Source organism: Maniola hyperantus, chromosome 5 (assembly GCF_902806685.2).
Source record: "Maniola hyperantus chromosome 5, iAphHyp1.2, whole genome shotgun sequence".
Classification (NCBI taxonomy): Eukaryota; Metazoa; Arthropoda; class Insecta; order Lepidoptera; family Nymphalidae; genus Maniola; species Maniola hyperantus.
Window position 1 is genome coordinate 5,946,611 of NC_048540.1, and position 15,308 is coordinate 5,961,918.

The 15,308-nt window shown below is 37.2% G+C and overlaps 3 protein-coding genes across 3 annotated transcripts in view; 2 read left to right on the plus strand and 1 right to left on the minus strand.

Annotated features, from left to right (window-relative positions):
• LOC117982326 (cuticle protein 8-like) overlaps positions 1 to 15,308 on the minus strand; it is an 82,596-nt gene that overhangs the window by 11,763 nt on the left and 55,525 nt on the right. The gene's annotated exons all lie outside the window — the stretch shown is intronic.
• LOC117982514 (adult-specific cuticular protein ACP-22-like) lies at positions 1,726 to 4,106 on the plus strand. Its single transcript, XM_034968869.2, has 4 exons — positions 1,726 to 1,831; positions 1,930 to 2,712; positions 2,848 to 3,014; positions 4,040 to 4,106. Exons 1-4 carry the CDS (start codon positions 1,787 to 1,789, stop codon positions 4,104 to 4,106), a joined length of 1,062 nt encoding a protein of 353 aa, XP_034824760.2. The 5' UTR covers positions 1,726 to 1,786.
• The window catches only part of LOC117982522 (uncharacterized protein DDB_G0283697-like), a 34,097-nt gene continuing 30,476 nt past the window's right edge, over positions 11,688 to 15,308 (plus strand). Inside the window, 5 exon segments of the mRNA XM_069498680.1 lie at positions 11,688 to 11,805; positions 11,808 to 11,833; positions 12,347 to 12,574; positions 13,005 to 13,171; positions 14,084 to 14,216. Of these exon segments, the coding sequence (XP_069354781.1) occupies positions 11,688 to 11,805; positions 11,808 to 11,833; positions 12,347 to 12,574; positions 13,005 to 13,171; positions 14,084 to 14,216 (672 nt within the window).

Sequence of the window (15,308 nt, forward strand, 5' to 3'; positions counted from 1 at the left end):
ATAGATGGATCAAATTCTATATTTTTACCAAATCATTACCCATATTCAAAATACGAAAGCATATCTGTTTATTGGTTGGTCCGTCAATCACGTCGCAACGGAGCAACGAATCGACTTGATTCTTTGCATGGGTACAGTTAAAGACCTGTCGAGTGACAGATACTTTTTATCCCGCAAAATAAAAGATTTCCCATGGGGTTTTAAAACACCTAAATTCACGCGGACGAAATCGCTATTATAAGCTAGTAAAATATTTTATTTTTTATCATTTACGTTACATTTTTTATTTCGACTAAAAATAATACAATAACAACGAATGCGGTACTAAACTAACTAGTTAATGCGGTACAACTTGATCTTTTCTACTCTTCACAGTAAGATTTATTCTATTTTATAGATGTAGGAAAACTGCCAAAATGTACTTGACCAACAGCTAATTAGCAAAGATAATAATTAACAAGAGTTTAACTCCAAGTTTATGTTCCATAACGAAAAAACTGATTATTATCTATGAGATCTCCGTAAATATTAAACAATGCAAGTAAGGTCATTTCTGAACATCCATTTCTTAATTCCATTTTAAATGTAGCACATTAATTAATTAATTATTATGTAGGTATGTTAGTATGTTTACCATTGTTTTATAAATAAAATAATTTGTTAATGACATATAATTTTGTGCTTATTTTTTTTTTATATTTTGCTTCAGCCATGTTGTTTTAGCTGTACTAAACGATATTTTACCGATAAAATAATAATTTCACGGGTGAAACACCAACGTCACGCATCAACTATTTTATGGAATAGATATCTCAAAAGAGATTATTGCAATAATGCCGAGAAGATATTCAACTCCTATGTATATAATTATAATATTTATAATTTTTTTAATAGAAATTATTACAATAAAACCTTAAGCTAGCCTTATCTAATTAATATACAAATCATGCCCGCATGGAATGGTGCCAAGAATACTACCTGCATTTCCACGTTGGACATCCAGGCAATCCGTTGCGCAAAAAATGAGCCAGCCCTTCTGTCACCAGATGAGGCTATTCATCGCAGTATATATAGTATATATTGTCTTTATATATTATAAAATTGCTAAAAGTAATCCTATTAAGGAGTGAGCAAAAAATAGTAACACAAAGTAACAAACCCAAGAATTATCTAAAGTAGAAAATTTATAAAACATTAATTTAAAGAATATTTTCTTTCCTAAATCACTCAATCACAATAATAAAATGTTGTAGATAGTTAGAAGACTAACGGAGCAAATTATTTTAGTCAGTATATTATGATAAGTAGGTATGGGTAGTACCCATGATAGCAATAAAACTAGATAGACACATTTTTTCATTTTATTCGTTTGTTACCTAGGTATTTGTAACATGCCAAGAACAATTGAGTCTATGTGAATAATATGTTTTCAGCTATGAGGTAGATATTATTTCTTTTATGTTCATAAATTCTTTGCATGTGTGAACTCTACCTGCAATAAAAACATATTCCTCATTCTCGGAAATACTATTAAGCTTACAAATAAAATAATTGTGGTTTAGCGTTAACATGCTCTGCATTGACCCAGTAATGTGGAGCAGATTCACAGTTCACAGAGAATCATTGTTAGGTAACTATTCTTTTTTTCGATGTTTGTAATACGAGAACGGTTAAGACAAAGCGCAGTGACCTTGCGACCGCGTGGATGTACTCATTGAGATGTTTCGACGCCCCACCGGACCTGCCATGAAGATTCTTATAAAACCCACGATTACTTATCAAAGGCATGTCAGTCACAGAGTACAATCCAAATACCAAAATGTTCTCCAAAGTAAGTAAAGAATCACCAGAAATAGTTTACGATATTGATGATCTTAATTTAAAAATCAATTATAATATTATTAATAACACATCATTTGTTTTTCTCAGGTTCTCATCTTAGCTGCAGCTTTGGCAGTAGCTCACACCGGAAACTTAGGTCTTGGAATCGGATCTCAACTTAACGGTTTAAATCATGGATCACTGCACGGCGCGGCTCCTCTTCTCGGTGGATTAGGGCACGGAGCTGCTTTGGGTGGATTAGGTCATGGAGCTTCATTGGGTGGATTAGGTCATGGTGCATCCCTAGCGCATGGTGGACTTGCAAGTGCTGATCCTTGGGCGTCTCCACTTGGCTACAACGGTGCTCTTGGACAGGCTGGTGCTCTCGGCGGGTACGGCGGCGGCCTAGCTCACGGTGCATCTCTCGGCCATGCATCAGCTCTTGGCTACGGTTCTCCCTTGGCTAGTGCAGCCTTGTCTCGGCCACGTGGTCCTCTTGTCCATGCCACATCCACCGCTAACGTTCATTCCTTATCTATCGCCTCTCCTCACGGTGGTATTGGAGGTTATGCTGGCAACTACGCAGGAGGGCATGGTGGTCATCTTGGAGGAGGCTACGCCAGTCCCCTCGCCGGAGGCATCGCCGGAGGCATCGCTGGTCCCCTCGCAGGAGGCATCGCTGGTCACCTCGGAGGAGGCCTCGCTGGTCACCTCAGAGGAGGCATCGCTGGACCTCTCGCAGGAGGATACGCTGGTGCACTAGGAGGAGGCTACGCAAGTCCTCTTGCCGGAGGCTATGCCGGCCATCATGCAGGAGGTTACGCCGGTCCCTACGCTGGCGGATATGCCGGTGGTTATGCTGGTCAATACGGAGCTTCCAAAGATACCTACGTAAGTATGCTTTATTTGTTAAAAAAATAAACACAATTTGATCAACGCAGTTCAAAATTCAAATAGACAAAGATAAAATGAATTATTTGTAGGTACATAAAATTATAATTTATTAATTAGTTGTTATTTTTGCAGTCCTACCCCCAGTACAAATACGCTTACTCCGTGTCGGATCCCCACACCGGTGACAACAAGGCCCAGCATGAGAGCCGCGACGGCGATGTTGTCAAAGGCGAATACTCCCTTGTGCAGCCCGATGGCACTTACAGGAAGGTTTCCTACCACGCTGACGACCACAATGGGTAAAAAATATTTCTTCTTTTCTTTGATTCATGACATGACATTATCTAGCACAGTAAATTTTTTTCTTTGTTTACGCCGAATCATCGCTACCCATCACTACCCATATTATAAATGCGAAAGTGTGTTTGTTTGTTGGTTTATTGATTTGTCCGTCAATCACGTCGCAACGGAGCAACGAATCGACGTGATTATTTGCATGTTGACGACTGTTGTGACGTAGGCTACTTTTTATCCCGGAAAATTGGTTGCCACGGAATTTTTAAAACTTAAATCCACGCGAATGAAGTCGCAGGCATCAGCTAGTTCGATATAATTAATGAGGAGGACTGAGCCACACCGTCTTCATATATAAACACAGCGGAGAAGACAACGTCAAATAAGATGCAAAAACTTTCTCATAATTTTGCTTAAAAAATGCGTAAAAACGCACAGTTGACATGACTCGTAGGTATTCAATGTTGCTTTCTCAGAGAGCTTCTCATATACGTAACAGACGCGTAACATGACGTCGCTAATAAAGTCACATGGCAGTTAAACCGGTAATCTTGCGTTCCGGTATCACATGAATAATGACCTCATTCGACCTCTGTGCTTAACATAGTGCATATCAGTGAACAGGTGTCTGCCGCAAACCTGTTGTAGAACAAGTTTTGATATCTCGATGATTTATTAAATGTAAACATAAACAAAACTCAATTAGAGTCTATTTATAGCAAATACACTAAAGGTTTCCAATTATGAATGCACGAGGTTCGAAGACACTGCATTTGTAGGTCGTTTTCTTTTAGTGGTTTCATTTTTCGTGCATGATTAGTTCATAAAATGCCTCTTTTAATCTTTCTCAAAACTAGCTGGTCTCAAAAGATCCTAAGTAAATGTGACTAATAGGAAACAATAAATCATCATAATCTTTGCTATATGAACTAGTGTTGTATGTGTGAGACATTTCTCGTAAAAGCATATCCCCACACTCTCCTATTTTGCTTCTAATTAAAACTTTGATTATTATGTTATTTCTTTTCAGTTTCAACGCAGTGGTACACAACTCCGGACCGAACCATCACGTCTACACTGCTCAACACCACCATTAAGCTGATACCTAAGAAACGTGTTCCCTTGCCCTGCTGTGATCAAATGATACTCAATTATTTTAATTAATAAATTTTGTAACCATACGTGCAATTGTTTACTTAAAAATTAATAAACTAAGTAGGTACCAATAATAGGCTCATAAAAATAAATTGGCGAAGTGGCTATCGCATTCCCACAGTCAATGTTCTGTAGGCGCTTTCAACACAACAATTAGGTAGGCAGGTACTAAACTCATGATAGTAATTTTAAATCGAGCTTCAAATTTTCAATAGACACTGGAATGCATCTTTTGCGATTTTTGTATGTCATCATGATCAACCCATCACCGGCTCACTACAGAGGACAAGACGTTTCCTCTCAGAGTGAGAAGGGTATTAACCTTAGTCTACTACGCCGCGCTGGCCATGTGCAGATTGGTAGACTTCACACACCTTTGAGAACATTATGCCGAACTGTAGGCATAGGTTTCCTCACGATGTTTTCCTTCACTGTTAAAGCAAGTGATATTTAACTACGTAAAACGCACACAACTCCGAAAAGTTAGAGGCGCGTTATGGAACCACCGACCCCCGATTAGAAGGCGGATGTCCGAACCACTAGGCTATCACAGCTTAGTTGTATGTAACTTGGTCTAAAATATGTTTTTTCCATGCATTATGACCAGCGTAAACCTACACTAAAACAATTTGTGACAGTAGTTTAACATAAAACTTGAAAAACATATTTTGTAAACATTTTTTATTGTCTCTACTATCTGGAAACACAAAACAGAGACATAATGGTAAATAGGTATGTCTGAAATAATGAAATACCTACATACCTACAAGTTTATCAGTTTGATAAGTTATTTTCACAAGGATCTTCGAAAACTATTAAGAACAACAACTAGTTCGTTGGTGAAACCTGTTGTATAATAAGGCTAGTCATTCTAAAGTCTGTTTTTTGTTTTAACTAACATTTTGTGAATCCTAATCAAGACATGTTCTAAATCCAAAATTATTTTAGAAAACGTTGTAAATATTTCAATTGATAAACCTAAAAGAAGGCTTTACGGAACCTTAAAATTATTCGAAATAAAACATGCAAAATTAAACTTGTTTACTGTCCTCATAAACAGCAAGTATCTTTATGATTACAAGGTCGCATTGTTCAACGCGTGAAATAAAACACTCGAAAGTTCTTTCTCAATATTAATAATAACTAGCTACTTAGTGAAAGGTCCTTTAGTTGTTCATGTCTCAAAACAATCATATTAGGAAACGTTCAACAAAAAATAATACGCAGTCCATAAGTATTCCACGTTACGAAAGTCAATTTAATTGATAATCTGAAACAAGCATTGACGAAAGCATTCCAGGCTGTTATTTACATCGGAAAGTATGTTGCACATAAACTTGATTCTAGCTCGACTTAATCATGTGATATTGAAATAGTTTGTACTATAATCACTGATATACTATTTACGTGTACACTGGATCTGCGATTGATGATGTATTTTGAAGAAACTTGAATAACGCTACTTTGGCGTTGGTACCAGCAGTGAGCGTCAAATATTCTTTCAAGTAAATATTAGGTATGAGACAATGTCTCACACAGACACGACGACCATTTGACACTAAGTATCAATTTTGATTCCCAGTAGGTACAACAAAGTTTGGTGCTTTGAATCGACGCTAAAAACTGTCATTTTGTGTGGCACAGAATATCCAGCGTACTATTTAAATAGTATCTATTATTATATTATATCTATGACTGTAATGCAACGGAATAATTAACATCCTGTCGATAGATATTAAAATATCAGATTACTAAATCATGTTTTAAAGACACTATCTCGTTTTGTCGTTTATTTTTTAAACTATGCGTAGACACTGGTCAGTGTCTTAGATAAAATATTAAACTATTGTGTGCGCGAATTTATAATTAATATGATTGCATCATAAATAGAAATTATAAATTTGCCGGCAGTATCATCGCTAAATCCATATCCATACTAATATTATAAATGTGAAAGTGTGTCTGTCTGACTGCTAGCTTTTCATGGCCCAACACTTAAACCGATTTTCATGAAATTTGGTACAGAGTTAGCTTACATCCCGGGGAAGGATTTAGGGCGTTTGTGCACTCATCCGTATTCGGGTTTTATCCGTGATTCTTCGAAGTGGCCGTCATACAAATACGTACATTCAATTCGTATTTTTTACGGATCCGTAAAGTCACGGATGAGTGCACAAACGCCCATAGGCTACTTTTTATCCAGGAAAATTAAAGAGACTCTTTAATCTTTGTTGACTCTTTAATTTAAAAAAATTGAATCCACGCGTTGCGGGCATCATCTCGTACTTAATATATTTTGCATAATGTATGCGGAATAGGCTTTCACTAATAAATTATACCTAAATAGAAAACAATGATGAGCTCAAGAAGATAGTAATAATTAGACAAGGCTAGCTTTAAGTTTTATTGTAACATTTTCAATAAAAAGAAGAAGCAAAAAATCTAGAAGATGAATAATAATCGTTATTTTATCGCCTAGTAAAACTTTACTTTATATACGTGGACGTCATCGAAAGGGCTTTCCATATCTCAGCGGTTTATATTGTATCAACGATCAACCATGTAAGTATGCCAACGCTCAAGGCTACAAATAAAACTACTTATTTACCCTCAGTAAATTGTATGTCCAGTCAAATAAGTAAAAAAATTTGAATATAACTAGCATTTATAACACTTTTTACAGCTGAGGTTTGGTTCACCCATTACATTATACTTACTTATCACTATCTACTGTTGTAATAGGCTACACAATCTTTTACAGCAACATACTCGTTATTAGACTTGAAATGTGCTGAGCTTAGGTACCAAGTATACATTTTTTATTACTACAACACAACAAGTAAAGAGACAAAAAGTTTTATTTAAACAGTTTTGTTCTCCTTGATCCCGTTTATTATTTATTTTTAGGGTTCCGTACCTCAAAAGGAAAAACGGAACCCTTATAGGATCACTTTGTTGTATGTCTGTCTGTCTGTCTGTCTGTCTGTCAAGAAACCTACAGGGTACTTCCCGTTGACCTAGAATCATAAAACATTGCGCGAGCCTGACTCGCACTTGGCCGGTTTTTTTTTAAAGAATATTAACCATGTTAACCATGACTAACATTCCCCTTTCCCCTCCAACTAAACGTAAAGCTTGTGCTAGGAGGTAAGTACGACAAAAGTGCAACGGGTGGGATTTGAATCGCCGACCTTTCGGAATTCAGTCCGCTCTTTTACCGTTGAGCTATTGATGCTCTCAAAATTTATACAATTTTATTCTCCTTCAAATTTCTCTTTTTCTTGTCATAGGAATAACTACGCGAAACATAAATTAGATGTTTGCATAACTTAAACACGCAGTGTCACAGCAATGCATTAATAAATTAGGATTATAAAATTACCTGAAATTTCTCTCCATCTATTTACGCCCATGCCCTGTAGATAACTGACCAGTTCTACCAACTTTGTGTCATAATCGGTACCTAGCTGCCGCATTTCTACCACTGACCTAGTGTCGTTGACACTTGACAGGATTAAGTACTACTGCTTTAAGTAACACTTTAAAAGTGGGTCTTTAACATTATATATTGCCGAAGGGGCAGTACTAAGCCTGAACACACACAAAGACGTACCACGAATAGTGACACACTGAATACGTCATATACGATTTGTAACACATCATCATCATTATCATGTATAGCCTGTTGCAGTCCGCTGCAGGACTAAGGCCTATTCATTTGCACGCCTTTTACTGCTGCTCTTGGTAAGTTGGACTCACCCCTTTCCTACAGTCTTTTCGATATCGTCGCACCATCGTTTAGTGGTCAGCCGACGCTTCTGCGATCAGTGCGCAATTGCTATTCCTGTAGCTCTCGGTCCCAGTATCTGTCCTCCCTGCAACAACGTGCCCTGATGCCCAGCTCCACCACTCTTCGAGCGATGTTAACCACCGCCCATTCGTATGTAACACAAAGAACTGTAAAAGACACTACAGACTGCAGCATGCATTCGTCACAGACAAAATAGAGGATGAGTAATTATTATTGTTCATAAGCACGTTTTCAGTAATGAAATTACGTGTAGTGAAGATATAGTACGCGACATGTCGAGATGCTAATCGGGGTGAGGACGGCCCGCCTCATCCCCGATTGGCATCTCGACCTGTCGCGAACTATACTTGTTTTACCAGCAAGCACAAATTACTGATTTGGTGTCCCTGATAATAACGAATGCACGTATGAAACAAAAATGAATGACTGATTGATATTGTATTTGCAAAGCCCGCCCAAGGTCAAAGTTAACGGTGATCGACCTCTGAACCGCGGTCTATACCTACTTATTCTTTCAACCAATTCTATTCCACATAAAGAATTGTCAGTATCAGTTTTTGCTGAGACTTGTTTACACGACAATAGAAAGATTAATTATTAGATCTCAACAACACTGCACTGCTAAATTGAGTTCTGCAACTTTTTACAAATAATCAGAATGCATAGCCTACTGAGAAACAACCACACTCCTACACAAAGAAAACCTGCATTATGATCATTATTTATGTGTTATAATTTATATCTAATTACTCAGAGCTTATCCTCACCAATCATGTCCTCCCGTCCTAATTTCCATCGGAGAAGCCATATACCTCAATTTCCTCACTCTCATAGCCCGATGGGACAGAAATGCAACACGATCAGAGAGAGCTCAGGCGCAGGACCGACGGTTTAATGTTCTTTCTGAGGCTGCCGAAGCTTATAAGTGACTACCTAGCAAAACCTTAATATTTTCAAGTTCACTTTTAAATAGGAACTGAAAATACTAATTATTTATTTAATCAAAGAATCATTTTTGTGTTATTGGGTATCGTATCTACACGGTGTGAACCGTCTCTATGTTAAGCTGAAAAGGGTTTACTGCTTCCGTGACGATGAATGTTATCGAATCACGTTCGCGTCAGGCCTAATGAACTACCGGACCTGGGCGGCGGACGCAGACAATGTTAACGATCATTTTCGACAAATTCTCGCGAATAATCACTTACTATTAATCAATCAAATCGTGCGCGTTCCATTCTTGGTAAGAATAATGTAAGTACCTTCTATTTCGAATATCCGCAAATCATGAAACCTATTAGAGGATATTGAACGTTCCCAATGTCATTGTGTTCATGAAAACGTGCCTGAACACTTCGGCATTGCAATTTTTTCTTAGACCACCGTACCTATAATATATGAATACGTATTTCCTTTCTTTCTTGCATGCCTCTTTCTGGGCAGGTTTCCGCACTTAAACGTTTCCATCTATTGCACGTGCGGTGTTCCTTCCTATCAAAGTCGTCATTCCACTCATCCAAGCTCGCTCCGAGTAGACCTCCCTAGAGGTATTCCCGGAGCGAGGCTGAGGAATTTTACTCCTTGTTGAAAATGAAAACAGAAATTGACTTTATCCTTGTCCTTCGTAAGTATAATTGCGATAATAAATATTAAAATATCTTTGTCAGGAGAACTCACTTTTCCTTTACGGTGTAGGTACCTATATTATAGAGTACCTACTTATAATTTTATTATGTTCTTATTCCCATTTTCACTTATAATTCTTCAGACAGTTTGAAGATAACTTTAATAAAGAAAGCTTCTAATATGTAAACGGAGTACAGTTAAGAGGTCAGAAAGTAATTTGAAAAATAAACTTGTAAACACTGTTTACTGTATTGCTCCTAGTTGACAATAGGATATTGACCTACCCATGTTATAATTTAACAGTTTAGGCATAAGATACTGTTAGGTTAGCCCTATCTCGAGCTTGCATCTGCGAGCTAGAAACAATTTGAAAGACCAGGCCTACGCAGCACGAGACCCATTTAAGTATGTCCCAATAAACAATGTTCTTTATTCAATCAATTGCTTGATTGCTCAATTTATCTGCTCCCGATCACATTACGAACATAGGTAGGTGGGGAAATCGAATATTGTGTCGGTTAAGTTATGCTAGTACTTGACCGCTGTGTGGTCGATGTCACAGGGCATTTGATCGCACCATTTCGCAATTACTTACATTACTATATTCTAGTAATATTTCAAAGAGTGAATGTTGTTTCTTTATAAGCTAACTAGCTGACCCACCCCGGCTTCGCTCGAGAAGAATCCTAGAAAATCGATAAGAGATTCGTATTTCTTCATTTTTAGCCCAAAATGAATTACTAACTTGGAAAATGACGGATTTTCATAAAAATCTTCATTCCCTATGTAACACACTTCATATTTTCAAAAAATCCTTTCTTAAATTAAACATTTTTAAAGTCACGTACTAGTTTGAAGTTTATGAACACTTGAGCTAATCACTTGAGCTTATTAATTTTATCAACTCGTGATATCCGCCGTAATACCCCCGCCCCTCATATAAAAAGGCCCCGTATCAAGATATTCAAGTGTGGTAAATGTAATAATAACGCGTTATACGCATGTTATATATTACGCTTATTTTGATACGATCTATCCACTTAACGGCTCTCAACTCGAAATTATTATATTAATTGCAGTCTGTCAAATTTATTAGCACTCATAAAATTACATTTAACGTAGTTAGTCAAGCTAGTTATACCTATATTTTAAACTACTTGAATTGTATATACTTTTTCTGTTCTTAATAATATATTTCAACTAGATAATGCTCCCATCTTAGTCCGCGTGAATATAGGTTTGTGGAAATCCTGCGGAAACTCTTTCCGGAATAAATTGGGTATATAAGCTATCTCTATTCGGAATTTCAGCTAAATCAGTTCAGTTATTGTAGTGTGATTTAGTAACCAAAATCTAAACTTTAATATTTATAATATTACTAGATGATGCCCGTGACTTCTTACGCGTGGATGTATGTAAAAAAACCGCGGGAATCATGAATTTTTACGGGATAAAAAGTATCATATTATGTGCTTATCCAAGGTATCATGTATCCCCATTCCAAATTTGAGCCAAACCCGTCCAGAAGTTTTTGCGTGTAATATATATACACACACACACATAAACTTTCGCCGTTATAATATTAACATGATTAGGATAAACCATTAACTAACTAATATCTGGAAAAGAACTTATCTAATAATATAAAGAATAATGAAAATTGTAGAGATACGAAATTGCCGGTAAAGTAGAAAACAGAAAATATCCAGGTCTAAATAATACAGGTAATAAGTACAGGTATAAGGCCAGGCCAGGCAGGATCTTCTTTCATAGAGAAAAGTTCTATCGCTTTAATTGACAATTCTTTATTTACTAAAGAATAATAAATACTAAATTCAAGTATAAGTCATTAAGTTAATTAAACAACATTATATTTACAAAACATTTAAAAGTTTTGTTTTAACAAGTATTTTATTTGATAATTACCTACCCAGTATAATCAGCTGGTCTGAATTAACTAATGCATTTAAATAATTTCGAAATTGATTTTCATTTAATTTAGAGATAAAGCGTTTACTTGACCGTAATTACAGCGATAGCATAAAAGTCCATTCAATTAGTGTGTAACGCAACATTGACGTAGATAATGTCCGCAGGGCGCAGGCGACAAAGTGAGGGAGTAGGTGATTACAGAAGGCGCTACGAACGACCTCGCTATGTCAAAGTTACGGAACTAAAGTGACCGCAAGCCCCACCACTTGCAGGACTATGTCTTTTGCTTTTCATATAAAAGTCCAGCCGAACCCGATAATGGTATCAGTCACCTGCTCTGATTAACAACAGCAAAATGTTCTCAAAAGTAAGTCAGCTTTTGATATTGAGCTTTCGTACAACTTTACAGAACATTCATTTCTTTTTCATTTTCATTCATTTTCTATATCAAAACTTTTTTAAGTGACAACTAAACGTAACCTTTTTACTTTTATCTAACTTTGTGTCGCATATTATTTTCATTTGATTTTTTAACATTATCAAAGAATAGATTTTGCCCGCAACTTCATCCCGCGTTGCGTAGCGGTCATTTATAGCATATGGTTACTACTGTAAGCTTTCTAATGCTGAAAAAAATTATTAAAATCGATTCAATATTTTTGCGAAATTTCTTGATTACAAACAATTATACTTACGTACTTAACATTTTTTTTAGTAGTATAGAGATTAAAATATCATCATGTATATTATTATGTTCCGTTAAAAAATAGGACTTTTTGATTCCGGTTCCAAAAACAATTTTTTTTTGTTCAGATCGTCGCCCTCAGCGCTGTGTTGGCCGCCGCCAACGCTGGCCTCTTGCCCTACCACCACGCATCTGCAGTGTCTTCGCAGAGCATCGTGCGTCACGACACCCCCGTGCACTACGCCGCGGCTCCCTTCGTCCACGCCGTCCACGCTGTCCACGCTCCTGTAGTCCACGCTGCTCCCATCGTACACGCCGCTCCCGTGGTGCACGCTGCCCCTATCGCTTATGCCCACGTGAGTATGACGCAAGGCCAAGGTTTCAAGCAATTTTAGGATATGAATAGCCTTATTCCCCGTATGCTAACAAGTGGACCACTGGGGTATACTCATGCGAAAATTATGCGGTCTATGGACATGATCATGATGACATGCGGATGGATCTGGGAACCCATCGCATTATTATCCCAAGAGAACTCTTATCATTACGTGATTAATGGAAAATGGGTCAGACCCTCCGACGCAGAGAAACCGACAGATGGACATGATCTAGCAAGTATCAATATTCAACATAACAATTACGTACCTGCATGATTAGGTTGCCTGGAAGGGATTGCTAGGGAGCGATAAGGCCACGAAATTGTACCTTATTTTTGTTAATTTTCTTTCTATTTCTTTTTCTGTAATAATTTTGTGCATTAATTCATTCAATTATTCTTTGTTTCAGTCTCACCCTAAATACGACTTCGCGTACTCCGTAGCCGACCCCCACACCGGCGACCACAAGTCCCAGCACGAGAGCCGCGACGGTGGCGCCGTACATGGAAGCTACTCCCTCGTCGAGCCTGACGGTTCCGTCCGCAAAGTAGAATACACCGCCGATGACCACCATGGGTAAGCTTACACCAGAGTAAACTAGAGTGAGGGAACTCTTGGTTTGATCCTGAATCGATAATAATGTGTTAAAATATTAGGCTATGGTGACGTGAAATCATAGAAAAATAGGGCTACTTTAGGGCTACCTGCGTCAAATGTACTAACATTTGACGATTTTTGTCATTTGTCGAGGTCTCGATGTTTTATTAGAAGTTCCCTAACTGTCCATGCACCATTTTGTCTAATAGTAATAACGAAGATTAATTCGCTTGTTCTACTGTCATGTTTTAAATCTTTGTATGTAATTCTGCAATTTCTAATACCATCAAGTCCACGAGTCCACTCCTGGGCATCCCAATCTATTTATAACAGGAGGCAAAAAATCCTTTAGGATAGTGGCTTTCCTTTAAATATGCGGTGTGGAGTTTTAAATAAAGGTTTAGATTAGATTCGTAGAAATTTGAAAAATAGTTCCTAAATTGACTCTGATTTTATGGGAGACATCGACCGTACCGTAAGCATGGTGGTTGTACTGTACTCTAATGGCACTTCAGACCCTTTCAGATTAGCGCGCTTTCCCTTTCAATTTAAGCTATCTAGTCGGTAGCATTATTTGACACTAATCTTTATACTAACTTTTCAGTACCTTTTTATAAATCTATTACAAGTTAGCCCTTGACTGCGATCTCACCTTGTGGTAAGTGATGGTGTAGTCTAATATGGAAGCTGGTTAACTTGCAAGAGGTATGGCAGTGTTATTAAACCCAATACCTCTTATCTGTACACACATTACACGGCATCGTACCGGAACACTAAATTGTTTGGAGATACGGCTTTGCCGGTAGGATGGTTGCTAGTCACGGCCAAAGTCCACCAGGTAAATTCTTTCATTCTTGGAGCCAGGTTATCATCTAATTTTTTTATCCACAGTTTCAACGCAGTGGTCCACAAGACCGCCGGCTACCACCCAGCCCCAGTGGTCCACGCCCCCGTGGTCCACGCCGCCCCCGTCGCACACCTCGCCATTGCCCCCTTGGCGCATGGACACCATGGCCTCCATTACTGAACGACCTAGCTGTAATATTCGTGTAATCGTGATGAATGACTGATGATTGGGATATTTATGTATGTGTAACTAAATATAATGAACTTAATTAAACAGTTGTAAATAAAATACTCTTTGCTGATCAGTATTTATTTGTATTATTTATGCCTTTTTAAATATTAGGACGAATAATAACTCCAGCTTTTTGTACTAATCAAATAAAGCACGAAGTATAAGGCACTAATGTTGTCGTATTGTTTAGTACCTACCTAGTTCAGTCTAAAAAAGACCTAAGAAACTGTTAGCGACTAAATACACGTACCTACCAATATAAAAATAATTACTAGACATAATTTCAGTGTCCCATGTTGTCCAGTTTTTCTTTTTAACTAGGAATACCTACAAACAGCTTTTACAAACATTTTAAGTGACTTCAATAAAATTTTACAGTAAGTACTTAATAAGAAATAGATAAATATCTGTCCATTCAACTTCAACTCTACCCATGAACTTAACCTCAATAATATAAACATTGCGAAAAGAACACCCAATCATTTTAATTCTAACATTACCCTTGAATTGTTAATTTATTCAGTGGCCTAAAATAATCAGTACAATCATCAGCAGGCATGCGTGCTTGCGTGTATAGCGCTGGTGTTTTAGTACAATAATTACGGTACTTAATATTGTATAGGAAAATTTGCGTAACATACTTAGTATGTAAGTACATATTATATATTGCTACATACCTACATCTACATACCATAAGTAAAATTGCTCTAAAAAATAAAAATAAATCTCGCCGCTTTAATGGCAATGAATGGTTTGTACATTGAAATAATTAGATACGTAGTTTTTTTAGTTACTTTATTTAGTTTTTCTTTTAATTCTTTTCATCTTAATACAATGAGATTATTATATTATATTGGAATAGGATTTGAATTATTTAAATAAGGCAGCAGTATTTCACGCCAAAACAACGCCTCACAATTTACCAGGCTGAAGTCTGATCTGGCAGCGAGTACTGTTACCACCTTTGGGATGGCTCTGCCAAGTACCAACTTGATGCATAGACTCGATAGATAGCCGCATCCAAAAAATATTGGTGAT

Bases quoted from the DNA above. Each gene is read 5' to 3' on its own strand.
- LOC117982514 (XM_034968869.2), top strand. From the start codon at position 1,787: ATGTCAGTCACAGAGTACAATCCAAATACCAAAATGTTCTCCAAA. The intron at 2,713-2,847 runs GTAAGTATGCTT...TTATTTTTGCAG, and splicing joins GAGCTTCCAAAGATACCTAC to TCCTACCCCCAGTACAAATA. The intron at 3,015-4,039 runs GTAAAAAATATT...ATTTCTTTTCAG, and splicing joins CACGCTGACGACCACAATGG to TTTCAACGCAGTGGTACACA.